At 41.4% G+C, this 27,489-nt stretch overlaps 3 protein-coding genes across 36 annotated transcripts in view; 2 read left to right on the top strand and 1 right to left on the bottom strand.

Moving 5' to 3' along the window:
* LOC122719735 (Down syndrome cell adhesion molecule-like protein Dscam2) overlaps nt 1-22,102 on the bottom strand; it is a 67,549-nt gene extending 45,447 nt beyond the window's left edge. For 23 of the 32 annotated variants that reach the window (XM_043945832.1, XM_043945835.1, XM_043945837.1 and 20 more), the window contains exons 1-6: nt 22,025-22,102; nt 19,888-20,011; nt 16,819-17,000; nt 16,464-16,602; nt 13,230-13,403; nt 7,182-7,331 (exon numbers count right to left, since the gene is read on the bottom strand). In XM_043945832.1, coding sequence (XP_043801767.1) covers nt 7,182-7,331; nt 13,230-13,403; nt 16,464-16,602; nt 16,819-17,000; nt 19,888-19,975 — 733 coding nt within the window. In that variant the 5' untranslated portion in view covers nt 19,976-20,011; nt 22,025-22,102. Of the gene's footprint in view, nt 1-2,766; nt 2,867-7,181; nt 7,332-9,213; nt 9,376-9,713; nt 9,879-12,338; nt 12,510-12,769; nt 12,932-13,229; nt 13,404-13,751; nt 13,914-14,342; nt 14,505-15,331; nt 15,494-16,463; nt 16,603-16,818; nt 17,001-19,887; nt 20,012-22,024 lie in introns of those variants that run through there. The other 9 variants (XM_043945820.1, XM_043945821.1, XM_043945818.1 and 6 more) reach the window with 9 other exon arrangements.
* Nucleotides 22,103-22,644: 542 nt separating this feature from the next.
* On the top strand, nt 22,645-24,016 carry LOC122719786 (dolichol-phosphate mannosyltransferase subunit 1). Its single transcript, XM_043945939.1, has 4 exons — nt 22,645-23,005; nt 23,133-23,343; nt 23,431-23,621; nt 23,693-24,016. The coding sequence occupies exons 1-4, from the start codon at nt 22,866-22,868 to the stop codon at nt 23,910-23,912; spliced, it is 762 nt and encodes a 253-aa protein (XP_043801874.1). The 5' UTR covers nt 22,645-22,865; the 3' UTR covers nt 23,913-24,016.
* Nucleotides 24,017-24,742: 726 nt separating this feature from the next.
* LOC122719743 (centrosomal protein of 104 kDa) overlaps nt 24,743-27,489 on the top strand; it is a 5,785-nt gene continuing 3,038 nt past the window's right edge. For 2 of the 3 annotated variants that reach the window (XM_043945863.1, XM_043945862.1), the window contains exons 1-6: nt 24,743-24,981; nt 25,846-26,010; nt 26,407-26,618; nt 26,689-26,875; nt 26,932-27,143; nt 27,230-27,437. In XM_043945863.1, the coding sequence (XP_043801798.1) occupies nt 24,942-24,981; nt 25,846-26,010; nt 26,407-26,618; nt 26,689-26,875; nt 26,932-27,143; nt 27,230-27,437 (1,024 nt within the window). In that variant the 5' untranslated portion in view covers nt 24,743-24,941. Of the gene's footprint in view, nt 24,982-25,458; nt 25,582-25,845; nt 26,011-26,406; nt 26,619-26,688; nt 26,876-26,931; nt 27,144-27,229; nt 27,438-27,489 lie in introns of those variants that run through there. The other variant, XM_043945864.1, reaches the window with a different exon arrangement.

Below are 27,489 nucleotides of genomic sequence, written 5' to 3'. Positions count from 1 at the left end.
AGCGAACGTCGAGACGGAGTTTGATCGAACGGTGACGATATTTATTTATCTGTGCTTGCGTGGTTCTTTTAACCCTTTGCTCTCCAACGGTGACTCTCCACCACTGAGATTGTTGAACTTGAACGGCGAGGATATTTATTTATGTTTGATTTTTTTTGGAATATCGCTTTATAAATAGGTTCCTAACCTCTTTATAATCTTATGAGGTGTAGAATATATAGAATATATAGAATATATTGTTAAATGGTTAATGGTAGATTTTTTATCTCAAATTAGTCCGTGATTGTGAGTCGAATGATATCTTCGGCGTTAGTCTGAATTTGATGTTTGATTTTTTTAGAATATCGTATCATAAATAGGTTCCTAACCTCTTTATAATCTTATGAGGTGTAGAATAATATATTGTTAAATGGGTAGATTTTTATTTCAAATTAGTCTGTGATCGTGAATGACATTTTCAGTGTTAGTCTGAGTTTGATTTTTTTAGAATCGCTTCATAAATAGGTTCCTAATATCTCTTTATAATCTTATGAGGTGTAGAATAATATATTGTTAAATGGGTAGATTTTTTATTTCAAATTATTTTGTGATCGTGACATTGAATGACATCTTCAGTGTTAGTCTGAGTTTGATTTTTTTGGAATATTTCTTCATAAATAGGTTCCTAACCTCTTTATAATCTTATGAGATATAGAATAATATATTGTTAAATGGATAGATTTTTTATTTCAAATTAGTCCGTGATCGTGAGTCGAATGACATCTTCAGTGTTAGTCTGAGTTTGATTTTTTTGGAATATTGCTTCGTAAATAGGTTTCTAACCTCTTTATAATCTTATGAGGTGTAGAATAATATATTATTAAATAGTTAAATTGTTAATGATAGATTTTTTATCTCAAATTAGTCCGTAATCGTAAGTCGAATGACATCTTAGTCTAAATTTGATTTTTTTAGAATATCGCTTCATAAATAGGTTCCTAACCTCTTTATAATCTTATGAGGTGTAGAATATATAGAATATATAGAATATATAGAAATATATAGAATATATAGAATATATATTGTTAAATGGTTAATGCTAGATTTTTTATCTCAAATTAGTCCCTGATCGTGAATCGAATGACATCTTCGGTATTAGTATGAATTTGATAGTTTAATGTTTGATTTTTTAAGAATATATTCTAAAATAGCTTCATAAATAGATTCCTAACCTCTTTATAATCTTATGTAGAATAATATATTGTTAAATGGATAGATTTTAATCTCAAATTAGTCCGTGATCGTGAGTCGAATGACATCTTCGGTATTAGTCTGAATTTGATGTTTGATTTTTTTAGAATATCGCTTCATAAATAGGTTCCTAACCTCTTTATAATCTTATGAGGTGTAGAATAATATATTGTTAAATGGATAGATTTTTATCTCAAATTAGTCCGTGATCGTGAGTCGAATGACATCTTCGACGTTAGTCTGAGTTTGATTTTTTTAGAAAATCGCTTCGTAAATAGGTTCCTAGGCTCTTTACGTATAATCTTATGAGGTGTAATCTTATGAGTAATTATCTTATGGTAATCTTATGAGAACGCGCGAGTCTGAAGTTGATTCGACCGAACGAAACAGGCCTGGAGTGCAAAGGGTTAAAGTCTAAATATCGTTTCGCGCGAATAATTAAATTATTCTTATTTATCACCTTCTGCATCTCTGTTTTCATCCCCATTTTCCTTCTCTCTTAACGAATAGAAGTAATTTCGTTATTCGATAACGAAAAATCATTGCTTACAAAACTTTGACAATAATATTAAAGAAAATTTGATGATATATTATTTTACATAAGATTACACTTGAAGAGGTTAGAAGAATCTATTCGCGAATATTTTAAAAAATATCAAACACAAATAAATATATTGGTGGGAGTCACCAGCGTTGGAGTGCAAAGGGTTAAAATTTCTAAGATCCTTTTAGGTATAATTTTATGAATAATATAACATCGAGTATAGCGGATCGAACTACATTTACATACATTACATTCGAGTTTGACGATCGATAGAAATATTATTTTCAAAGTTTTTTGTGAATTTTGACGATTTTTACTGAACAACGAAATTATTTCTATTCGTTAAGAGATCGACGATAGACAAAAGGAAACAGCGATGGAAATAGAGATGTAGTATAAGAAGAATATAGAATGAAAAATAAAAAAAGAGATGAAAAATATCAAACGACATTTATCGCGACACTTGCTGACGAACCGAGGATCTTGATTACTCTTCTATTATTAAAATACCGACAACAACGATATAAACTTTAATATTCGACAAATTTTCTTTTTCTTTACGCGTAAAGATGCACAAGACGTTAGAATACAAAAGTTTTTTACACGTTAATTTTAATGAAATCATTTTAATTTAGCTAAGAAATTTAATAAATCGTGTGGCCGAGCGAAAAAAGACCTGCAAAAGGTTAACGATAATCGTTGATCAAAAGTGAATTAACACGGTAATATTCAAACTGAAATTGGGTGTGAAACAACACCGCGAATAATCCCCTCGAATCCACGAGTTCCCTACCTATAAGACGGGAGGGGGAATCCTTGCGCGGGGCAGAAAAGCGGCAAGCTTCCGTTCGTGTTGGTGGTGAGTCCGATTAGGTTGATCGTAGTGGAGAGTTTGGGGCGTGCGCTCGCCACTGGCTCTGCGCATCGAGAAAAGAAAAAAAAAAAAAAAAGAAGAAAAGGTGCATCCATCCGACCCTCGCCCCGTGACTTACTTGTAAACCGGGACAGGGAACCCTTGGGCGGCGCACAGCAACGTGGCCGGGCCGTCTTTCATCGTACGGAATCCCCTCGTGTCGTCGATCGTAGGAAATTTCGGCCTCACGCTCCCAACCGGCTCTGAATTTTACCACACGATCGCGTTCAAGCGTCTCGTGCTGAGAGAGGGGCCGGGAACCCCTGCACCCTGATGTGTGTGTGTATATATATATATATATATATGTATGTATAAATTTAATAAATTAATTTTTTTAACAACTTTAATTTTATCAAAAATAATTTTTTCATCAATAATTTCACTTATTTCAAGGATTTGTTTAAATAATATTTATAATAATTCAATACTTTTATTAATTTATTTAATTTTGTATTCAATCTATCTTTCAATCATAATATATTTATCATGTTCAATAAATATTTTATTAATTTTAATAACAATAATTCTATTCTTAAGTCATATTTTATTTCATTATCCATTTAAATTAAAACTTTGAATTATTATTCAATTTTTATTTTTACTATTAATATATATATATATATATATATATATATATTTATATATAGGATGTTCGAAAATTTAGGCAAGATTCGAATTTCGCGCCATTTGAGCGGTAAATTTGTAGGCGACGAAAAAGAAAAAAGACAGTTCAGGATTATTGAAAATGGAGCGTTATACGAAAGAATAATTTTTCGTTTTCATTGTTGACCGATATTTTTCAAAAATAACGAAGGTTTTTTTCGAACAAAATCATCTTCAGGGACGACGCTAATTTTCATCTCGATTGGTTGATGGACAAAATTGTCATTGGGATTTAGAAAATCCACGAGTGAGAAACAAATGTATCCACAACGTGTCACTGTGTTTGGTGCGGATTTTGGCGATTGGAGGCATCATATAATCATTTTTCTTTGAATACGGCTGGTCAGGGAATAATGTTAATGTGTGCTCGCTACAGCGATAATCCAGTTTTTGGTGTCTAAATTGCAAGATATGGACGACATGTGGTTCCAACAAGACGGTGCCACATGCCGTACAGGCCGAGAAACAATTTAATTACCGCATGAGTCATTTCCTGGTCGTAATTTCCCGTTTCGATGGTCAGAATTGTGCGGCCAGATCGTGCGATTTTTCGTTGGACTTTTTTTGAGATTTAAGATTCCTTTTTCGAGGCCGACAAGCCTCGAAGGAGGGAATCGAGCGCTGTGTCAAAATTTAATATGGAAAAGCATATGCAAAGCCATTACGCTATTTCATTTCACAACCCTATACTTAATGAATCGATAAAGAATTTTTATAAACCTGGACTTTCTATCAAAAAATTACTTCTTGCGTGAATTTTGACATCCTTTGATATTACGTGTGCAAATTTCTTTTTTCAAATTCATTGTTACGTCAAATCAAGTATCAAGATTATATCGTTTCCTCACCGTCGTCTTTCAAAAATTTCCAAAATCTTTGGCACCACTTTTTGCACTTTCTGCTAAGATACAGCGTTCTCTTTCAGCGCGAGCCATTTCACTAACCTGAACGGCCGATTTCCTAAGCTGAAACGCGAAAAGTAAGCAGCGACTCTTCTTAACCCTTTCGCTACGGGTTAAGATTTCTCCGCCGCGGCAAAAATGTGCTCGAGAAAGATCGTGAGCGGAATCTCGTGAGAGGCAAACACGAATAAAAACAAAATCTTTCCAGAGAAAGACGTAATAAATAAATCGCTCGTCGAGCAATACGCGATCTCATGCGTGGTATCTCATGCAAAACGATCTATAGTATACGTCGGTCAATTTATGGAGAGCGACTTTAGTAACGAAAGGGTTAAAAAAAATAAAGTAACTCTCTTTCGAACCAATTGAAATTTCTGAAGTAACTGGAACTCGGTCGAAAGATCACGATCGCAGAGAAAAAGGAAGGGTGAACGAAATTTTACACCCCCAATTTTTGGAAAGGAAAAAAACTTTCCGTTCTCGATGATCACGTACCTATGATTGGGAACAGGAAATCCCTGCGCCGGGCAGAGGAGCGGCAGCGTTCCATCGGTAACAACAGCGAGACCGTTTATGTTGCTCACGGAAGGGAATTTCGGCCTGACGCTTCCCACGGGTTCTGAGCGAGTTGCGGGGTAAAAAATAAAAAAAAAAAAAGAAAAAGAAAAAAGAAGAGGAGAAGAAGACGAGAATGTGGCTGGTCGAATCACTTACTTGAACACGAGGGCAGGGTAGCCCTGCGCGGGGCAGAGAAGGGTGACCGAGCCGTGGTTGGTCGTTCGAAAACTCCTCGAGTCGTCGATGGTCGGGAATTTCGGCCTCACGCTCCCAACCGGCTCTGATCAAATTGCAATTAAACGAACCATCTGTCTGCAAACCATTCACATCCGTGCGCGCGCACATCTCTCTCAATCCTTTCCTCCTTTCTTCCCTACTCTCTACCTGTTCGAAGGAACCGGGAACCCCTGTGCAGGGCATATCAAAGCCTGGCTCCCGTTCACCGCGCTCCTCAACCCACGCACATCGTCCGTCGAGGGGATCTTCGGCCGGACGCTGCCCACCGGTTCTGCGGTTCACAACGCGCGAACCAATCGTCAACTCCTCTCCTCGATTCGCTCGTTCGCGAACGCGTGGAACGGGCAACCCCCGAGGGAGACAGGCTCTTTCTCTCGAAAAAGAAAAGAAAAGAAAGTTTTCGAGAAGAAAAGGAAAATGCTTATCCAAAAGGCAATCCAATTCCAACCCCCTCTCCCCTCCCCTCTCGTCACAACTTTCATTTCACCTCGTTCGATGCGCGCGATTATCTTGTCATACGAATGATAATGTGTTCCGTACCTATGAACCGGTACCGGGAATCCTTGGGCGGGGCAGAGAAGCGGTAAATCGCCTTTCGATTCCGTGGAGAGCCCGTTAATGTTGTCCATCGAGGGGAACTTTGGCCGCACGCTGCCCACGGGTTCTGCCTCGCAACGAAACAACTATGATCGGTGATCCTCATCGCGATACCCCTTCGCGGAGATTGGAATCGATCCCATCGACCCCGAAGGGAAAATCGCAAAATCCGAGGCGAGGTGCTCGATCGTAGAATACTTCTGCGCCCAACTCTGAGCGTCCCTCGAAAATAGGGAAATCGTGGCGATCGGATGCGATATGGGGAGGGAGGGGGGGGGGGGCGAAAATGGCGAAAGCTGCATTGAGCGCGATCAATTCGTAACATTCGTATTTGGTCTCGTTTGAGATAGTTGAGATGGTTGGTAGTTAGAGTGACGTTTTCACTTACCACGCGAGACAGAGCGAAGGACAGAGCCCGGAGATCGCGTGAGGGCGCCGCAAAGCGTCGAGAGAATTTGAATTTTCTTTTTTTTTTTTATTTTCGTTTGTCGATTTGTCTCTCTTTTTTTCTTTTCGATACATTTATTATTTTTTTTTTCTTTCTCTATATATATATATATGTATATATAATAATATTTCCAATATTTCATCGAAACCGATCATGCCAAGAGTCAAATCATGGACGGGCGGTGGCGCGTGCCCGCAGGGGTACCCTGTCCCAGCATTCAGGTTTTTCCAACCAGTTTCATCATCAAGATCTATACATCTATCTCTATATTTTAATTTTTTTCCATCCAACTCACAATGAATCAATCTCCTTCTCGCGAGATGTGTTTATTCGTTTATAAAAAAATCATCGGATTCGATGAAACTGGTTGGATTCAAAAATGATTACATCGATATCGTGGCTACTTCGCGGGCAATCGATTTTCCAAGATACAACGACGATATATATATATAATGTTCGCTTGATTACGTTTAATTGCACCGTGTAGTTGAAACGCTCAACTGGTCTGGTTACACCGGTTTTCGGGGAAAATCAATTGCCTCGGTAAACAGTTTCGAACCTAGACCAAAGTTTCCCGATACGGTGCGATAAAAGAGATGGTTGGAGCAACGGGCAGCGACACGGATTCGGTATCGCGTATGCGGGGACCGATTTGCATGGCAAAAGAGTCCTCGTTTAACATGCTCGCGTTTATCTTGTCGCGCGACAATAAATTGGCGAGAATCGAGTTTATCGAGGAGAGAAGAAGAAAAAAAAAAAAAAAAAGAAAAAAAAAGAAGAAGAAAACATGATTACGAATCCGCGAAAATCGTTGACGAAAATTATTTCAAGATTGTCAGTGTAGTCCAGGTTCGAAACTGAAGAAACACGATTCTGATTTTCAGTTAGAAAATGTCTACGCGCGAGTGGACTGAAAAAAGACAATAATCATATCGATAAATAATTTTGTTATCGCGCGAATTGTCCTCGAACGATATTTAAAAAAAAAAAAAAAAAAAAAAAGAAAAAGAGAGAACGAATTAAATCAGAATCGTGATTTCGACGAGGATGAAACTCGAACGTTTCTTGTTCTCGTTGCTTCTCACTTACCGGTAATGACGAGTCGTCCCTTGGTAGCCGACAGCCTCGTCTCTCCGGTAAGTCTATGCTTGGTGCGGCATTGATAGGTCTTGTATCCGTCCTCGGGTCCAACATCGCGGATGTGAAGCTCTCCGGAAGGCAGTACCAAGTATTTTCCATCTGTTTCAGTCATAAAAATGATTATATTTCTCGCCTCTTTTTTTTTTGTCGAACAAAAAATACGTGCAACTTTCTAACCAGGGATAATTGACTTATCGGAAAGAACGTTCCGGCCAGTATCGATTATATATATATATATGTATATATTGGAACAGTTTAATCGAGGCGAGAGACGTTTTAACGGAAATTGATATCAGATACGGATCTGGCAATCAGAAATATTCAATTATCCCCGATATAGGACGGCACGATACTCGTACACGCGTGCATTGGACGAGCACAATGCCGTCTTGATTAATACATGCGCCCCATTACTACAAACTTGGCAAAGTTGAACGTTGAACGTATTTTATCCATCATTCGTCTCGTAGTTTCAACGTTCTATTCGAATTCGGGCCCGCTCGTCAAACATTCGAGGGAAATTCTATCGAGTTTGCATTGTCCTCGACGAGGACTGCGCGCAGGATAGCTTCCGATATCCCCTTTAATCCTTTTAATCCTTTTTGCTCCCAACGCTCGAAACCGAGCGTTTAATTTTATCCATCATTAAACACATTTACGTACGTATCCATTTAATACGATCGAATTAACCTAATTAATAATAATAATAATAATAATAATAATATTCGATCGCAAATTTCGAACTACTTCTCTCTACGAATTACGTTAAAATTACGTTTCTTCGTTATATATATTATTACTCGATATATTAATATCAAGAGAAGAATTAGAGGAGAAAGCGAATAAGACGAAAGGATTAAAAAGTCGTGATCGGTATTCGATCCACGTGATGCGTGTTTACGATTCCTCTCGGTGACTTCCGGCTATGGAATAACCACCCGACGACGAACGAGCCCGATGCATGCAATCGACGACTACACGAAAAGAAGCAAGCCACTACTACTACGAAAAACCAACCACAACCACACGTATATTTTGGATCGAGTAGTCACACACGGAGGAAAGAGGGGAGATGCGAGAGAGTGGTTAGTGGGGAGAAGGGGGGCCGTGACAAAAAACATTTTCACGGGGAAGGAGGGAAAGTCTGGGACAGCGCGAGCAGCGGCAGTCAACGTCGTACGAACAATTTCAACGATAATTCGTCGTTTTACTCGTCGAAACGAGGGGCATCTATTTTCGAACGATCTCGTCATTTGCCACGCTTTGTCATATATCGTCGATCGTTCGATTCGAAATTCGAGAGTGGAGGCCGATGGAACGAAAGAGAGCGTTCTCGAAAGAGACGAGGAAAAAAAAAAAGAAATAGCTACGACTCATATCTTTTCTTCTTATTCTTATTTACTCGTGACTGTCACGATTGTAGCATCCTGCTACATCCTTCGCAACCTGTTCTCGTGGCGACCGATTTCCGGCTCCCTCCCCCCTCCTCCTCAGTAATTGCAATCGCGGTGACGACTCACAATGGCGATCGTACCTGTTGCGTGTCTCCGTTCGTCGCGTGCGAATCGAGGGAACGATTTCTCTGCTCGAACGGAACACAGGATCGCAGAGGATATATTGTACAGCTACTGTTATTACGACGAGCGATAACCTCCCGGTCGATGGCCGGGGGGGGAGGGGGGAGGGAGGAAAGAATCCTTGAAAACGTTTGCTTCGCGACCACGTGATTGCGAATGGAAAGCTAACGTCCGTCTCTCTTTTTCTCTCTCTCCTATACGCGGCCTGTACGCGGCGCTAAATGGAGCAAACGTAAGCGTTAGCTCGAGAGGAAGAGAGAAAGAGAAAGAGAGAGAAAGAAAGAGAAAGAGAGAAAAGGAGAAAAGCCTCGCGAGCGTAGACAACGAAAGAGGATGGAAAAAAAAAAAAGTTTCGTCGTTTCCTCTTTTTCTTTTTTATATATCTCTGTTTAATCTTGGTGTACCGTAATCGGTGCTAGGATATATTTCAGTGGTCTCGTCTTCGATCCAAGAGTCAACCTCGACGAATTCGGCGACGAAGCTCGGTATGTGACACTTGATAATTGCGGCGTTCCCCCGAAGGACGTGTTCGTCCATCACGTTCACTGCATACCGCTGCCCGACAACTGCAACCAGACACCGGTTTCCGGTTTTACCATAAGCCGCACATCTACATACACCCTCGTATCCGTGATACGATCGATCGTTGCGATCGGCGGTTCGAGAATTCGTGCGACGCTCGACTCGGCGTAGCTTTTCAAAGCGTTCGAGAGCCTATCTACCATCCCCCCGCGCCCTCCCTATCGTATTCTATCCGATTACGAAGCCGATTCTATCCGATCCATCGATTTTTTTCCCCTCCACGAATCATCGCACGAATCGAAGAACGAACGGCCCACGGCAACGACGAGGGAGCGAAATTTTTTAGCCAATCTCTTTCTCGTTCCATGCTTGAGATCGATACCGTACGACTGTCCATCGGCCACGTAACTGCCGCCGTTCGAATCGATCCATCCCACTACGTCCACGTGGTCGGCGACGAACGATGGAACCTGACACTTGAAAATCGCCGCGTTCCCGCGGATCGCGAACTGATCGTAAACCTGAACCTCGAAGTATTGGGCGACCACTGGAATGAAAGCGTGACAAACAGGGAATATATATATATATATATATATTATATATATATTTTATATATATATATAAAATATATATATATAAAGAGAGAGAGAGAGAGAGACAGTTGTCGATCGACTGCTTTGATCCACTCGATTAAAATTTCAATGAATCGGCGAGTTGCCGACAAACGGATAGCGCACGACGAGAGCGTGACGTCGCTTCTCTTTCCATTCGATGGAAATTAGGCTAGCCGGCGGACATCAATTTCCTCGCCGGTTTGATTAGCCCGGCTTAATCTAATCCGAAATCACGGAACGGGGCCGAGCAAACGGTGCCGGTTTTCCAAACCGTTTCATTTCAGCAGCGCTCGTTCTGGTCGAACGACAAATATTTGACACGGAACGTATTTCCACGGCCCTATTTTATGACCTTTAATGGCAAATGGAACGGCGCAACCACACGTGAAACGTATTTTCTCGTTTCGTTCACGAGAAGATGGCAAAAGTGCGGAGATACTATTGCTCGTCTACGATCGAATAGAAGAAAACGAATAAACGTATTAACGTATGATACGTTAACACGGAATATATACGGAATATAGATTGTACAACGTGAAGTTGTCAATTCTCGGATAAATCAATAGAAGAAAACGAATAAACGTATTAACGTATGATACGTTAACACGGAATATATACGGAATATAGATTGTACAACGTGAAGTTGCCAATTCTCGGATAAATCAATCGCGACTTGTAAACTCTACTTAACCTATATTTTGCTTGCCGTATTTTCACGTTGTCCTCTTGTATTTGCTTTGTGCAATAAGTTTCCAAGTTCTTTTTTGTATTGGTTTAACCGTTTTTTGAAAAGTGAACGATATAGTGTTAAGAAGTTTAGAATAGTTTAGAATGTTATTCCTGTTTACGAGGTTAAGCCTGTAATAAGTGCAGCCGAAGCATATCGAAATATTAGGTTAACTTTCTTAGGAGAAGATTCTATCGAAAAATTCGGGTCTGAAAATGAGAATTTCGAAAATGAGACTGATCTCCAATCACATTTTCAGACATTTGTGTTTCGAAGTGTGTTTATCGTGTAAAACGGTAGAAATTTTTGAATAGGATTATAACCTGTGATGAGAAATGAGAATATTATACGATAATCGTACACGATCTAGACAACGGTTAGATGCTAATGAAAATTCTAAACGAATGTCGAAACCATCGGCCGAAAAAAGTTACAGTGACTGTATGGTGGTCTGTAAAAAGAATAATTCATAAACGAGAAGATAACAGCAGCATCCTATGCCAAGAAACGCGTACATTAGAAATTATATTCACCAGGTATATTCACAACCATTATTTGTTTCGCCATTTACAATTGTTTTTAAAAAGTAAAATATTCGACACTAGACAATCGCAGAATTTCTTCGCGCTAAAGCCATAAAGTTCTATAAAAATGGAATCTCGTTGATTAAAATCAAATATTGACAAAATCCTGACTACGCTCGGCCATTCTCTCGCGGACACTAACTAATTATAATTAAACTTTCGAACGAATCGAGTTACTTCGAGTGATAATTTTACGTAATTTTACGTTTAACCGTTACGATTGATATCCTCGCCCTACAAATATCGTATCCTATCGATCCTCCCCTCGATAAACGGGATTAGATCTCTCCGGATAGAAAAGGCAGAAATCGATACTCGGCAACGTACGATCGACACCCGAGGCCGTGAAATAAATTCCATCGGGCCGCGGTCTACCTATTACCTTTCGCGCTCGATCGTCACCCGAACGAAAGTGGATCGTCCCGTTCGCGGTCGCGTTTAATTCGCGCTCCACGGCCTCGATTAATCCGAGTTAACCTAATCCGGTAGGATCGCGGCGAGTAACGAGGCCACTGCCAGCCGCACCGCTCCATCGCTTTCCCCCGTCGAACAGCTTGCGTTGAATACCGCTAAAGTTTCTCCACTTCTCGCCGATACAAATCCACTCTGCTCTACCGATTCCTTCGTTCCTCCGAGCGTCTGTACACCCTGAGAGGGGGCAAAGCTCTACTGATCGAGCCTTATTGCCCGAGCGAGGGGGATGATGAGCGCGCTGGTAATTCCATTTATTAATTCCATTAAAACGGTCTGGTCGGTTGTTAAGCCGGTCAAATCGAGTTGCTCGCGTTGTTATTATTATTTTCGTGTGAAACGAAACTAAAGGGAATTAAAGACGAGATACGCGAGATTTGTTTGTGCGGGGGGAAAATATTGCATGATCGAAGGGAACCCGACGGTAAATAAGGAAATTAATGCCTCTTTCCATTATTACGGGCCTCTCGATCGACGGAACGATTGTTCTCGATCGATCGGGGGGAAGGGGAAGGAGGAGGAGGAGGAGGGAGAGGGAACGAAGCTAAGTGCTCATCGCGGTCTCGCTAAATATCTTCTCGAGTAATCGAGACGAGAGAGAGAAGGAGTACCCTTTTCTTCTTGGCTGTTGGCAGAGTACGTGGATCCGTCCTCGACAGCCAGCCACTCGATCACGTCTACGAAATCCGCCACAAAGCTCGGCACCAGACACTTCAAGGTTGCCGTGTTGCCGCGCAAGACGAACTCGTCGATGACCCTCGTCTCGTAGAATTGCTGGACCACTGCAACGCGCATTTTTCCCAGAGAGCGTGAAACGGAATCGCACGCCCGTTCGTTACGTAGAGTAAAGGGAGGGGAGGGGAATGTGAAGCGAAACGATGAATTTTTGAAAATTCGGAGAACCGAGGATGGAGAGAAATCGAGGCCCCCGAGTTTCTCTCTTTTTCTTTTTTTTTTTTTTTTTTTTTTTTCTTAAACATAATATTCGGCGAGAAAAGAGAAAAATCGTGACACCATCATCGTAATCATCGCCATCGCCTACCGTAATCCTCTCCGCCCGTGTAAACCGTTCCATCGTCGGCCACCCATTGATCCACCTGTACGAACTCGGACACGAAACTCGGTATCTTGCATTTCATGATCGCGCTGTTCGCCCTTATCACGTACTCGTTCTCGGCCTCGGTGACGTAGAACTGCGAAACGACTGCCCGCGCGGGCACAAACAAGCACAGGATCAACGATCGTACCGTGGAGGTGCATATACAGAGAGATTACACCCGGATGCACGTAACGCAAATTAGATTCCGTCGGATTGGAAAAAGCACGCCTCGACGAACGAGCCCATCCTCTATAATGCCTACCTCGAATCGAATCGACCAACAAACCATGCGAATTCGTCTCTTTTTTTCTCGAACGAAAGGGTTAAGATTCGAAGGAGGAGGAGATTCGAGGAGGAGATTTCGCCGTGCGAACTAATCCTAAACCCTCTCACACGCCGATACCATGCTGGCCGACAGCTGGATCCTCCGGTATGTATACTTCTCCGTCCTCCCTGATCCACGCCTCGACCGTAACGAACTCCGCTATGTAACTCGGGATGCTGCACTTCAATATCGCGCTGTTCCCCCTGATCACGTACTCGGTGAGAATTTCCGGCTGATACGGCTGCGTGACGACTGCACGGGAAAAAAAACAGAGGCGAGAGAACGCCCTCTCGATCCATTCCTCCTTCCACGAGGAGGAAGGAAAGGGGCGCGCCAATCGAAACGTTACGTTCTCATATATTTCTCGAGGTTGGTAATCGGGTATATTTTCTTGAGGAGAGGGCGTATTAATCCCGAGGCGTGCGAGATGGGAGGCGTTCGTTAACCCTGGGATGGTTCGCGTTGCCGCCGCCGTTCGACCGCCGCCAGCCAGACCGGCGTGGACCGGAAACGAATCGTTGCCACTTTGAACTTTTACCAGTAAGCTTGCCGGGGGGAGCAAGGGGGAGGAGAGACAAAGGACGAAGGAAGTAGCAGTACCGTAATCGTTGGTCGGCTTGAAGGTCGAGCCGTCGCTTCCCACCCAGGAATCGACCGACACGAATTCCGCCACGAAGCTGGGTATAGTGCACTTCAAGATGGCTGCGTTTCCGCGTATCACGTATTCGGACACGACCTCCGCCTCGTAGTACTGAGTGACGACTGGTGGAAACGAAAGCTGCGATGAGTGGCCTTCCCTCGAAGGGTCTTTCTCTCTAAATTAACCCTTTCGTTACTATAGTTAGATCTGCGTAAGATACTGTATATTGTGCATACGAGCGATTGGAATTATCGTATTCGTCATCGTACATCGTACGAGATTCCTCGATAATAAAAAAAATCACCAAAAAATAAAAAAATGCCGACTACGTATTCTCGAGTAACGTGCAGATTTTTGCTCTCGTTCGAAGGGAGTGTTCGCCCGTAGCGAAAGGGTTAACGTCGCGCTAAGGATCGACTCTCGATCGTCGGGAAAACGAGGAATTTCGAGCGAACGATCTATATCCAACTGTTTCATCATACGACGTTGACGGATCGCTGGGACTCGTCGCTGCGAAGTTAACTTTCGAAAATAACTCCTCCACATCCTACCGTTCTTCTCGTCCGGATTAAAAGAGTTCCCTTGATCGTCCTGCCAGCCAACTACTTGAACGAACTCCGCAACGAAGCTCGGTATGCTGCACTTGAGAATAGCCGCGTTCCCGCGTATCACGTACTCGTTGTTTACTTCCGACTGATAATACTGGTGTACCACTACAATATATANATATATATATATATATATATATATATATATATATATATATACGTATATAGACGGAAATGAGTCGAATGAGCTTTTAAATTGATTACTACGCGAGCCGTGCGAAATCTGAAATTAACCGTGGCATTATCGATCATCATCATTGTTTCCTGTATATATATATATATATATATGCGTCTCGATATGCGGTTTCCATCGATGACGTAATATACGTGTAACGTATGTAGACAGGCGAACGAGACGAGTTGTAACGCACGACGTTGACGACAGCTTCCCGTAATGGTGACGTATTCTTAGCCGAGGTGCGGTGCGCTCGTCGAGCAGATCGATTCGTCGGCCCCTGGCATCTTACACCGCAGCCGCGAGAGCCGTTGGAGAAGAAGGTTTGGAATTCAGGAGGAGAGCGGCGTCGAACGAGCGTCGTCTTTGACTCTGTGTATGCGCGCCCGTATTCCACGCATGTGCGGGCACAGAGAAAACTATAACGCCAGTCACTCCGAGGACTAGGGGAGGGGAGAGGAGAAAGCGAAGCGAAGGGCGTAAGAGAGTATAGAGAGGGGGGGAGAGGAACGTCTCTCTGACGTCGACGTCGATGTCGACGATGCGCTCCAATTATTTGGGCCACCACGCTTCACCCTCCCGATTGAAATAACGAGCTGGAGTAAGGAGAAACGTTAACGAGACCGGTATATATATCGCGTGCATCGATTACACGAGAGCTTTTTTCGCGGTGGAAAAATCGGAAACGATCTGCTCGACGAGCGCGACGACGAAAATGTCGGGAAAAGATGGATGACGCGAGCGATGATCCGTCTACCGTAATCGTCGCCGGGCACGAACTCCTCTCCCTGATCGGTATGCCAGGACAAAACCTTGACGAAATCGGCGACGAACGACGGAACGACGCACTTCAAAATTGCACTGTTCCCACGGATCGCGTATTCCTTGTTCACGTCCGTGTCGTAGTATTGCGCCACCACTGCGACAATGATTTCAGTTNAAAAAAAAAAAAAAAAAAAACGAACGATCAAAAGTGTGGCGAGAGAGTAAACGCCGCCCTCCGGCCTCTCCGTTTTTTTCCTCCCCCCCCCCCCTCCTCCCCTCCTATTTAGAATTATCACTCCACGGCGCTCTGCTAATACTCGCGCCCCTCGTAAGTGCTGTAACTGGGTCAATTACCGTATCACATTATCGTGGAATTACGAATTTTCACATGGTGCAGAGAACGGAGATCGGAGAGAGAGAGATCGAAGGAGGTGAAATCGTTGAAGGGGGGGGGGGTAGCAGAGACCGACGAGGGGGCGAATCTTCTTGCGAAGATAAATAATAACAGAAATAACGGCGGCGGCAGCGATTACTCGTCGTGAAAGGTACGCCTGCGCTAATTTTCGAATCCGAATCCGTTGCACAGGAAATATTGTGCGATAATTGCCGCTGATGATATTGCTCACCGTACGTGTCGCGATACGTATTGCAAAGTATCGACCCAAAAGTTCGAAAGTATTCGTCGCTCGTTCGCTGTTCTAAACAGCTGGAAAGAAAACGGGTTTTTAAGGTGTCCCGTCGCCTGGCCAATCCTTCCCGTCGTACCATTGTCTTTCGATTCAATTTTTTAAAATTAAACGGAAGGATATTTCGATAAAAGATTCCCACTGATAAATTCATCTTTTCTAAGAAAAATATTTGGAAGAAGATTAAAAAAAGAAATATTTGATTATTTTTTTGCAATTTTTCTCTTTGTTGTTACTTGTTCTTTGACAACGGCAAGACGCTTTCGTTTTTTTTTTTTTATATATATATCGTTTTATATATATATATATATATATATATATATATATATCGTGGTTTAAGCCTTTCGCTTCATTGTCTCGTAAGAAAAGTGACAGATGGCCAGGCGACGGCGATGACTTCCCGCCGTAACTTCGGAGGAGAAAAGGACAACCACTTACCGGCTCTCACGTTAACATCTCGGCTGTGAACTGAACCTGCTGGGGAACGCGCCAGACAGCTGTAAACCTGAGCATGAACCTCTTGACGGTAATCCTCGGCGCGGAAAGGGGGGAAGACCAAATTTCCGTTCGGTAAGACCTGCACAAAGAATCGTTAAAGAATTAATAGATCGATCTTTCGAGTCGTCGAGCAATTAAACGATTCGATGCGACACGCGACGACACGTGGGTGAACGTTCGAACGGCGGAAAGTTAATTAATCGTTATTGCACAAAGTGATGATGTAACGAAGAGGGAATAAATACTTTGGAATCGTTTGCAATTATAATTCCCTCCGAGAGAGATAAAGCGATACCTGTCTGAGTCCAGGAACATCCCCAACAGCGCTTCCGTCAGCACGAACCCAAATGATATCCGGTTGGGGGTTTCCTCTTGCCTGGCATTCGACGACAGCTCCGGTTCCGTTCGAGAAGTCGACTCGATTTGGTGGTTCCTTTACGAATACCGGTCCCATGGATTCATCCTCGGCGCAAGCCACTGTGGAAAAGAGAGAGAAGAGCTCTGGTCAAGTTTAACGGGAGAACGCATTGGATATTACGCGGGGCAATCTCGATCGTTCCGCCAGCTCGTCTCTTCCGCCGTGCCACTTGCAACGCGGCCACCGAAGGGGATCGATTAATCGAAACTGTCAACGGCATAAGGAACTTTTGTTGCGTGTCTTTCAGCCTCGCTTATCATCCGTCCGCGCCAGGATACGCGACACCCACGTTCAATTGGCGCGTCGCCAATTGCAGCGAACAACAGGTTGCCGGTCTGCTATTGAATAATATGCTATCAACGTCACGTGACCATAAGGGAGACGGCAATGCGTGATTCCTTTTCCGCCTCGGAGATTTCGAGTCATCTACCTAGCCTAAATCCATCGTTCGTTGTTCCAACTCGCTTAACGCGTTACTCGTGCTATAAATTCTTCCCTCTTTCTTCCTCCCCCTCTTCGATCGATCAAACATCCTCCAATTCACTCGTATTTATTTTAAATTTCGTTGCACGAGATTTCCGCGTGTTTCCGATTATACAATAGTCTCTTGTTCCATTTTCGTAATCGCGTACGATTTTATAGCCACGTTTACGACGAGGCGAGAACGGATAAACGCAGCGTCGGTGTGTAAAATCCAAGTCACGGAGAACCGGTTATCGAGGCATCCGCGCGCCGATCCAACCGAGGGAACGAGCTGCACAGACACAGAAGGCAGGAACAGGTGTTTCCAATTTTTCTCCTTTATCTGAAATTTTTTGTATCCTTGTGCTCACCCAGTCCTCGACAAAGCGCATTTACTTGACTAGTTTTTTCGAAGTGATCCCCTTAATCCGATTCGAGACTTCTATAGCAACGGTCGTTTAGATTTATATTATACGTGGGACGGAGAAAAATATTTTTGCGAAAAATAAACGCTTTTGTCGTAACGTGAATGAACAGCTTGTTCATTAACGAATTGCTTTTATACTCGCGCACAAGGAGAAGAGAAAAGGAGGATGAAAGAAAGATTGATCGGTGACCCGATAAACTCGATGTAAAAGTGTTTTTTCGTTAAGTTGCAGCGTTACGCGTTCACGATCAAAGACGAGATTCTTCTCGGTCGATAACCGCTCTGTAATCTATATATAGGCAAGCTTTGAAACACGTTCGGACACGCTAAATCCAATATATATTTCCAACAAAGATATATACGAGCATATAATATACACCGGTGTGCCGTGTACCCGTTCGCACGATGGAAATGATGCGCGTGTGATTCACGCGCTTATTCTTCCACGCATGCGCGCATGTTGGAACTCGAAACATCGTGACGATCATAATAATAATAGGAGGAAAGAGTTTTAAGTTCCGCGGTCGAAAATCGTTTTTTTTTCGACTCTACTCAATTCATCGAGACACGTAATACGAGTGTCGATAAATGTGTCGCGAAGAAATGATTGACAACAATGAAGAGCAAAATTTATAGTTAAGTTACGAATAAAATTATTTCCATAAATTACTTCGATAATTTATCGTTGAAAGCACAATAATAGTTGAAAGTAATTGTAATGCCAAACGTCCGAAATTATACGAGAAACGGATCGAATGTAATAAATACAAATAAATATTATTTAAGCATTTTAATAAGTAATTATTTAAAGTAACTTTATTCGAAAATTTTATTAGTTATTTTAACTAACTACTTTTTCAATTAGATTAATCTTTTGATTGGCATTTCAAGAGAAATCAAGCATCGACGAAAATAATTATCATCCGAATCTTGCATCCGACTTTTAGGTCAAGTACAGGTTCCGTTGGTTTCTTCGATTTAGTTCTTGAGACTATTTTTGGAGGAAAGCTGACTCTCCTGCTTCGTAACATTTTTTTTTTTCTTTTTTTCTTTCTCCACAACGCGACCTTTTTATCTCTCCTTTCTTTCTTTTTCTTTCTGCGTTTTATTAAAAAGTCTTTGCCAACGTCCATCGAATCACCGCCTCGTGTTAGAAAAAACGCGACTGAATCAAAGGATTCACCTGGCGAAGCATGGTACTCGAACCAGCTATGATTCTCTTTCGAGCACGGGTGTCCGTTCTTAGAACAGCGGCAGCTGTTCCTTTCCCTTCGTTTCCTCCTTCTCCCCTCGTTCTCGATCTTTTCTTCGGCAGCTGCAGTCCGTGCTCCGTTTCTACCTACTACCTACGCCTCTCGTGGACCTTTCACGAGCTCATGGATTCGAAACGAAGCAACGCGAGATCGCATCCGTTTAGCTAGATTTCCCATCTGCCCTATATTATTCCCCAAGGGAACGAAATTCCTTTTTTCGAGTCACAAAAAAAGAAAAACACGAGGATGTTGATTCTTTCTACTCTCTCGTTGCAACAGTATCGATCTGCTAAGAGAAAACGTGACGAGGAAGCTGTTTTTATTCTATTATTATTAAATCAAGGACATATCTTTCGAGTGTGAGAAACGATTCAAAGTCTCGAATTTCACGATCAATTCGGATTAATTTAAGACAATTGCAAAATTCGTTGCGTCTCTTTCTTCTCTATTCATTTTTTCCATTGATGGGATAAATTCTTTTCGAAGAACGTGCTATCCGAAAGATGAGTAACTGCGTCAGCTGCTGACCTCACGGCGTGTTATATGTGTTCGATGCATAGACGATTAGATGGTCGAGATATAACGCAGTAGCGTATGCTTTCGACCTTATCTTTAACGACCTTATCTTAATAACGCAACCACTTCCACGAACCGAGACATTGTTGCATCACGATCGAGATCCATTCTCTCATCCAATGATATCGAATTCACGGTCATCGCTCACCATTGCAAGTGATATTTTTATTCATATTTTTTTTTTCTTTTTTCTTTTATTTTTTTTTTTTTAACGACTAGTTGACTCACCGTTCGTCATTGCCAGAACAGCCAAGAGTAGCATCGTCGTTAGATACGTGGGTATATTACACCCTCCTCCTGGAGGATCGAGCCACATTCTGATCCTGTCTTCCTTGATCGCACTGATTCTCACCTAATTCCACAGAAAAACACGCGAACTTGATTGAATTGAATTGAATTGACCGATTCACCAAAGAATTAGAGTCACGTGCACGATCGCAACAGCCACGCCTATGTACAGTTATATAATTCGAGAAGAGAAAAGGATTAAAAATCTAAAAATTTTTTTTCCGCCTCGAAAAGGAGCATTAGAAGCTAGTATTCATTTCATACGCGCGCTATCGATGAATACGTTTTGATTCGAATGACCTTTGCACGGTTCAAGGCCGACTGGTTGCTGTTCCTTCATCCATCAATGCGACGAGATCGCGTCGAATTTTTTCGAGGTCGTCGCGGAGATTGTCATGCGATCGGTGCAAAGCCATTAAGCGGAAGCGGAACACGTCATCGGTCGTACTTGATAGTTCCCTCTATCTTTACATTCTCATACGACCGATATCTTGCACGTGCGATGCGTATCAAAGAAACGTGTTTATCTTGGCGGAAATAGAAAAAAAAAAAAAGAAAGAAAGAAAGAAAGAAGCGTGTACGACGTGAATGGAGCCTTATTCGAATCTGGGATGAAGATCTTGGAGAAAAAGATTCCTCCAAGCCCTTTTCGCCACGAAATTACGAGGCCTGTGCGCGTCAACGTTTTAAGCAAGTTAAAAAGCGAAGCGGCCGAAAACGAAGAAAAAACATGAAAAAAGGAGGAGGAGGGAAAAAAAAGGAAATCAATGCATGAAAACTGAAAGTGCACGAAGCCTTTAGCATCCGTCGGCTCGTGATAATCCCTGGAACACGTTGCCGCTCGTTTTTCAAAAGCACCGGTGATACAACGTGCACGTGCTGAATCGTTGATAGCATGTTGGTTAGGTAGAGAAGTGAACGGGAGAGACGAGAACGACGGAAGAGAAGCAAGAAGAGGGACGGAGAAGAGGAAGAGAGATGGAGAAATGGGATGGAGAAAGGAAGAGAGAGAGAGAGAGAGAGAGAGAGAGAGAGAAGCAGCGAAGCACGGAGTAGTGCGACTCGTCACGGAGCTGCTCCCTCTCGGTGGGTTTATTGATCGCAGGGTGCGGAGCGGACCAATCTACCCCTCGTGCAGCGTACGCCATGCTGGCTGGTATTTGCCCGAACCAGTCCGCTTGCTTGCCAGCCTGCCCGATTCTTCTCCGTCAGCCTTCGCTAAATCTGGAAAACCCACCCCCGCCCCTATAAAACTCACTATGTGGACCAGAAATACTATTCTCGTACTTCTCATTACCACGAATCTCAACTGAAAGATGCAGATGCGAAGACAAATTACGAATAAATTAATATCATCGTGTTATTGTTCGTATAATTAATCTTGACGTTAATACTAATACTACGACCGATAGATCTGGGCCATCCACAATATCTATCTGACTTTGACTAAGGTTACCACCCTTGCACGCGATGCGGATAAACTTTTGTCTAATCTTCTTTCGGCAAACATCTCGTCTTTTTTGCGTCGAGAAAAGATTCGCGAAAATATGTATCATTCGCGAACAATGAATATTTTCCAATAATATCCGTTGAATCGTTTTGTAATTGCAGTGGATCGTACGTGGAATCGTTTTGTAATTGCAATGAAAAAGAATCGCGTGCTGCGTCTTTCTCGTTTCTGCGCTTATGATTATTTTGTATTTTGGGATGAGACAATCGACTTGTCAGTTTCTTTCGATGCAACAAATCTCCGAGTACATCGACCTAACTTTTACCAAGATACGCCAGCGAGCTGTTGCGATCACGAGTTGTTGCAAGAGAATATTATCTAGAATAGTGAAGCTTTCAATCGGAAATGATCACCCGCGATAATCACACTCTCTACGTTCACAGAACACATGCACACGCGTACACACCCACGGAAGATTTCGCAAATCCTCGAAAGATTGATTACCGACAAATCTTTTCGAATTCGCCTCTTTCTTTTGCGATAATCGCACGCAAATTTCAAATAGGCGAATTCGAACGTGACTCACACGTGCAATCTTTTACACAACGTTTTCACCGGTTTACGTACCGACGACACGACGATCAAATCGTAAAGATACACGCTGACCACACCGGTACAACGAATAGAACGAACACTCTAGGTCCGTAGACGACCGAAGAGTGCGGCGAGGAGCGTCGTTTGCTTCGGGACAGCGGCTGCTCCACGGGATCTTTGAGATCGATGGTGGGGGAATCTACGTCGTGATTCGTTGTTACCTCTCATTGTAGTGGGGACGCCGGTTGGTCGACCTTTGTCACACGCGACGGAAGCTATACTTTCGCACCAAGTTCTTTAATTCTAATTGTTCTATGTTTATGTATTGTCACATTACCAAATTTCACTTTCTTAAAATATTTTTTCACGTATAAATGACCCAGTTTTAATAAACTATTCCATTTTTACGCATGTTTCTGGCGCCTTTTGAATTAAGAATTAATTTTTGAATTAAGAAGAAGATTTTACTTATCGAAAGAAAAAGAGATTTTAGAAAATTTGTTATTGTATATAAAAGTTTTCATAAAAAAATTTCTATTTGAAAGATTGTAAAAATTGTAATATAATATAATCAATATTTAAAATTGTTTTATATTTAATTCTATCTTATATATGATATTCTCCGTTGATAATTGAAATTCTATATTCTTCAGACTTTCAAATATTTGAATGATTCATACGATTACGATGAATGAAAATCGAAAGTACCGTTTTGTAGTGACGTAAAAGAATACCGATACCGGAACGTCATCGAAATATGACTACTTTATTGACAAATTTTCCAAACTCGTGTGAATTATTGCACGAGTTTTGTCAGTGCGACTCTTGATAAGGAAGGATTCGTCCGTCTCTTTGCCACGAATTAGTGTCAAACATGATCGAGAGAGAACAGACAAAAAAGGATATAAAAGAATTAACGAAAAATGACAAGTATTCGATTTTACTTCCAACTTATAACGAAATCGAAAATTTACCTATAATTATTTGGCTTATTATCAAGTATATGGATGAGAGGTAATTATCGTGGCAACATAACCTCAAATGTGAATGAAATCACTGCTCCTGAAATGGTGTAATTATACAATTATAAATATGAAATCAAAAAGATTGATCAGTCAAGTGAAAATATGCAACATTCTAGCGATCTGGATTATGAGATAATCGTGATAGACGATGGTTCTCCAGATGGAACATTGGATATGGCCAAACAGCTGCAAAATGTGTACGGTGAGAACAAAATTGTTTTGAGACCAAGAGAAAAAAAACTTGGACTGGGCACAGCTTATATGCATGGGATTAAACATGCTACAGGAAACTTCATTGTCATTATGGATGCAGATTTGTCTCATCATGTATTTATCTCTTTATAGTCTTGAAACGCTTTAGTTTAAGAATAACATTGAATTTGTTATTTATTATCTATATTTTTATTTTTATAGCCCAAATTTATACCAAAAATGATAGAACAACAGAGATATCTTGATCTAGATATTGTTAGTGGCACCAGATATGCACAGGGTGGAGGAGTTTATGGATGGGATTTCAAAAGAAAACTAATAAGTAGAGGAGCAAATTTCTTAACACAACTTTTGTTGAGACCAGGAGCAAGCGATTTGACAGGAAGTTTTAGGCAAGTAATTTAAAATTAAATAATATAAATTCCATAATTAATAAATGAATCTTATACTATTAAAATTATAGGTTATATAAAAAAGATGTACTGGAAAAGCTTATACAGTCTTGTATATCAAAAGGATATGTCTTCCAGATGGAAATGATTGTAAGAGCAAGACAATTCAAATACACTATAGGAGAAGTTCCAATTACGTTTGTCGATCGTCTTTATGGAGAATCGAAATTGGGAGGATCGGAAATTTTCCAATTTGCAAAAGGTCTTCTATATCTTTTTGCCACCACATAATATAATATATATTTAAAAAAAATAACATTCCTTCTGTATAAAAATTATATGTAAAGAAAAAAAAGTGTATATTATGTTTTTTAAATAAATACTTATAGTTTAAATTTTTTTATCGATATTAATAAATTAATAATAAAGAGCAAATGCATTGGTGCGAAACGAAAACACACGTGTATACATACACGTGGTTGTGAATGACGGAGACGGTACACATATAACGATTCTGTAGCATGCGATTCCACCCTCGCCGCACCCTCTGACGTCACACAGCCTCCGTTTATTGATCCATTACGAAATTACAGTCTATATTTCGACTTGAGCAGAATGCAAGACGGTGCCATAATGTGCCATGTACGGAAACTAGCCAAGATGTGAAAAAATATTCCTACGATTCTGTAAATTCTAATTTTCCAATCACACATCCAATCATACAATAATAACAAATAAACTTTCGTAATTAATCCATATACGTTCTTTTTTATCTATTCTCTACGAATAAATGGAAACAATTTTTTTTTTTTACAACGTAAAATTAACGACGAAAATACCGACAAATGCTACCCAATATTTTATTATTCCCTTCGAAAAATGTCGAAATTATTTTTAAAAAAAATAATCTACGGAATCGTTGTGCTTGCTCCTCGATCGATCATTTTCTTTTTTTTTTTTTTTTTTTTTATTTCTCGATAAAAAATGTCTCTTTTTGCGAAAAGTATCTCCGTTCCAACGGGCAAAAATGCTCGAGGTCCCGAGATCAGAGTTTGTCCGTTCGTGGAACGGGTGCAGTTATGTCAGTTCTGTCGCAAGCTTCGCCGCGGCCAGACGTGCAAGTGGCGTTGCTTACGCGCCGGGGTGAAACTTGCAAGCTCCCCCTTATCGAGCTTTCAAATGGCTGTGCCTTTTAGATTTTGACATTTTCTTCATCTCCCCTTCTCCTGTTGTACACATTTTTTTTTTATTGCCTTTGTATTGTTCAAGTATATGTAGTTCCGATACGCCGTTTTCGCCACTAGGAAGTCATCCCCCGACATGCCACGAAAAATCGGATTCAACGTCGTATACGCAACCAGTAAGAGATCATCAGATTGTGATTGTGAAATATTGTATATCGAACGACGATAACCTCGAGTTGTGCGTATATTTCTCCTGATTCTCCGAGGATTGGCAATATTGAACCGCACACATACGTAGTATTGGGAAAGAGAATTCGTCGGAAGGATATAAAAATATAAGGAATTGTTTGCACGCGAGACATCGATTTTTTTTTTCTCTCTTTCTACACGGAAAAAGAATTTTTTCATTTTGAAGTTGCTGTTTTTAAGAGGAAGGAGGGGGGAAAAAAAAAACGAGTTAATAACAACGAGTCGACACGTGCTTCACCGCATCTCGTTAAAGATTGCATACGTATCGCTCTCGAGCGTAATAAAAACGTAACCGGTGTCCAGTTTTTTTTTTTTTTTTTCTTTCAAACGATTAAATATTACACGGTGATATGACACATTGACAAGTTTCTTCGATTGTTGTGATTATAATTTTGCGAAGCAAGGCACGGTATCGCGTGACGAAGTATTTTTAATGGTCCATCGTTGAAAATATAATTTTCACAATGTTATCGATTACGTGGAAATCTTCTTCCATTTTTATCCACAATAGAATGCAATCGCGCAAAGTAAGAACGATTTGAAGATAAAACGAAGAAAAGAAAAGAAAACGTGCAACGAAGTTACAGTTTTTGTAACAAAATCGGAAATACATTCCGATGGAAAAAATATTCTTCGAGCAGCTAAAAAAAAAAAATATTATTCGCTCGTAACATTCATGATACGATATTTATGATAAATGATAGAATTGTGATTTTTTTTAAAAATACGTTTGATTGATTTTTTTCTACATTTAAATTGCAAAAAACGTTTAAACGAATAATGTCTCGCAGGCGAAGAGGACAGGCACTCCTCGTTAGAATTGAATGTCCATGGGCCGACGGTAAGGGGTTGGCAAAGTTCACGAAGATGTACATATCCCCAAGAACTCATTCTACGCCTACACGGCCCGACGAAGCTTACGAGAATACAAGTGTTGGCTCATCAATATTTAATTCGTAAGTTACAATCTATAACCCGCTTTTTCACAAAAGTCCTACTTTCCATTCTCTCGTTTATTATCGCGAAATTCATTTCACAAGAATTCATTTAATGGCCGCGATATAGTGTGGAAAGTTTCGTGATTATTCGTGAAAAGCAATTCGGTGAACAATGAGAATCGAATTAGCACGGGAGCCCCGGTTTCCCCGAGGCTAGATCGTTTTCTTGCCCTTCTCACTTCACCCTCGTTTCTTATTTTAATCCGGTATAGTTGAATACCATACCCAACGTGCAATACCAACGTTTTCATTTTTTTAGGAATTCCCTTCCTCTTCCTCTTCTTCTTCTCCAAACAATGTGTTAAAAGAGAGGCAGAGTCTATTCTATTTGAAAATAATAAAAATTGCTTGCAGCTGAAAAACTTGAGATTTGGACTTCGAGAGAGGAGAATGCCTCTGTGACGACAGAGTTTAGCTATTTGGGTTACATCACGTTGTCCGATAACGCCTCGACCATGTACAAAAGTAGAGAGTTGAAGAGCGTTGCTCTCCCGGAAACGGAGGCGGTCTCGCTTAAACTGAGACTTCACAAACCGCACAGTAACGCGCACAATGTTTATCAACAGGTATCCCACGACAACGCAACAACGGCGAATATTAAAGAGATGATGCAATTTGAAATTTTAAAATTCGTAGGTCGGCCTTATCGCTATTAATATTCTGGGCGAGCCTTACGGGCAAGAGCTGACCGGTCAAGGAGATGCGCCGTACAATCCGCATTACACGTCCCCCTACGACGATTTGGCGTTCGAGATGTACGTGGACCGCGAGGTGGCCAAAATCATAAGGCAGATGGAAGCGAAAAAGTTGCAGGCCGTGGAGGGTGAGTTTGGAGGAATTGTACGAGCGTTACGTTTAAACTTTGTCTGCATTTTTCAGAGGAGAGATTCGAATACGCTTCGAAGCTGAAAGTGGCGATGGAGAATTTAAGAAAAGCCGGTGAACGTCTCGGGAAATACGAATTGGAGAAGAAATACGCCATAGCGTTGGAAGATTACGACAAGGCAAAAGCGAAAAAGGCACAAGCGCAACAATACAGGCAGCAAGTTTATCAAAGTTTAGAGGTGCAAGATCTGCTCGAGCTTCAAGGGGTAAATACAATAATAAAATGTTAATTAGCGAATTTGATTCATTTGACAATCACTTCTTACCGTATATTCGTGTCGTTGGAGAATAGCCGTTGGAAAAAAATAACAAGTCGTCTGTCGAGGGAAAAGAACCTATATCGATAGATACCTGCACCTCGAACACAACCACCGTTCCCGAGGATATTACGTCACCTCCGAGATTGGTAATTCCACCTAATCGCGATGGAGCTATATCGCCGACTGGTCCCGCGCATCAACCACCTGTTTCACCTTTGCATCAAAAACCGAATAGCCCTGGTAAGGTTAATTTTCTATTGAGAATAAACGAATTTTGAGATGATATTTCGAA

Source organism: Apis laboriosa, unplaced genomic scaffold (assembly GCF_014066325.1).
Source record: "Apis laboriosa isolate Shangri-la unplaced genomic scaffold, ASM1406632v1 scaffold9_cov152, whole genome shotgun sequence".
Taxonomy (NCBI): Eukaryota; Metazoa; Arthropoda; class Insecta; order Hymenoptera; family Apidae; genus Apis; species Apis laboriosa.
The sequence above is the reverse complement of the archived record's forward strand: the minus strand, read 5'-3'. Positions and strand labels throughout refer to the sequence as shown.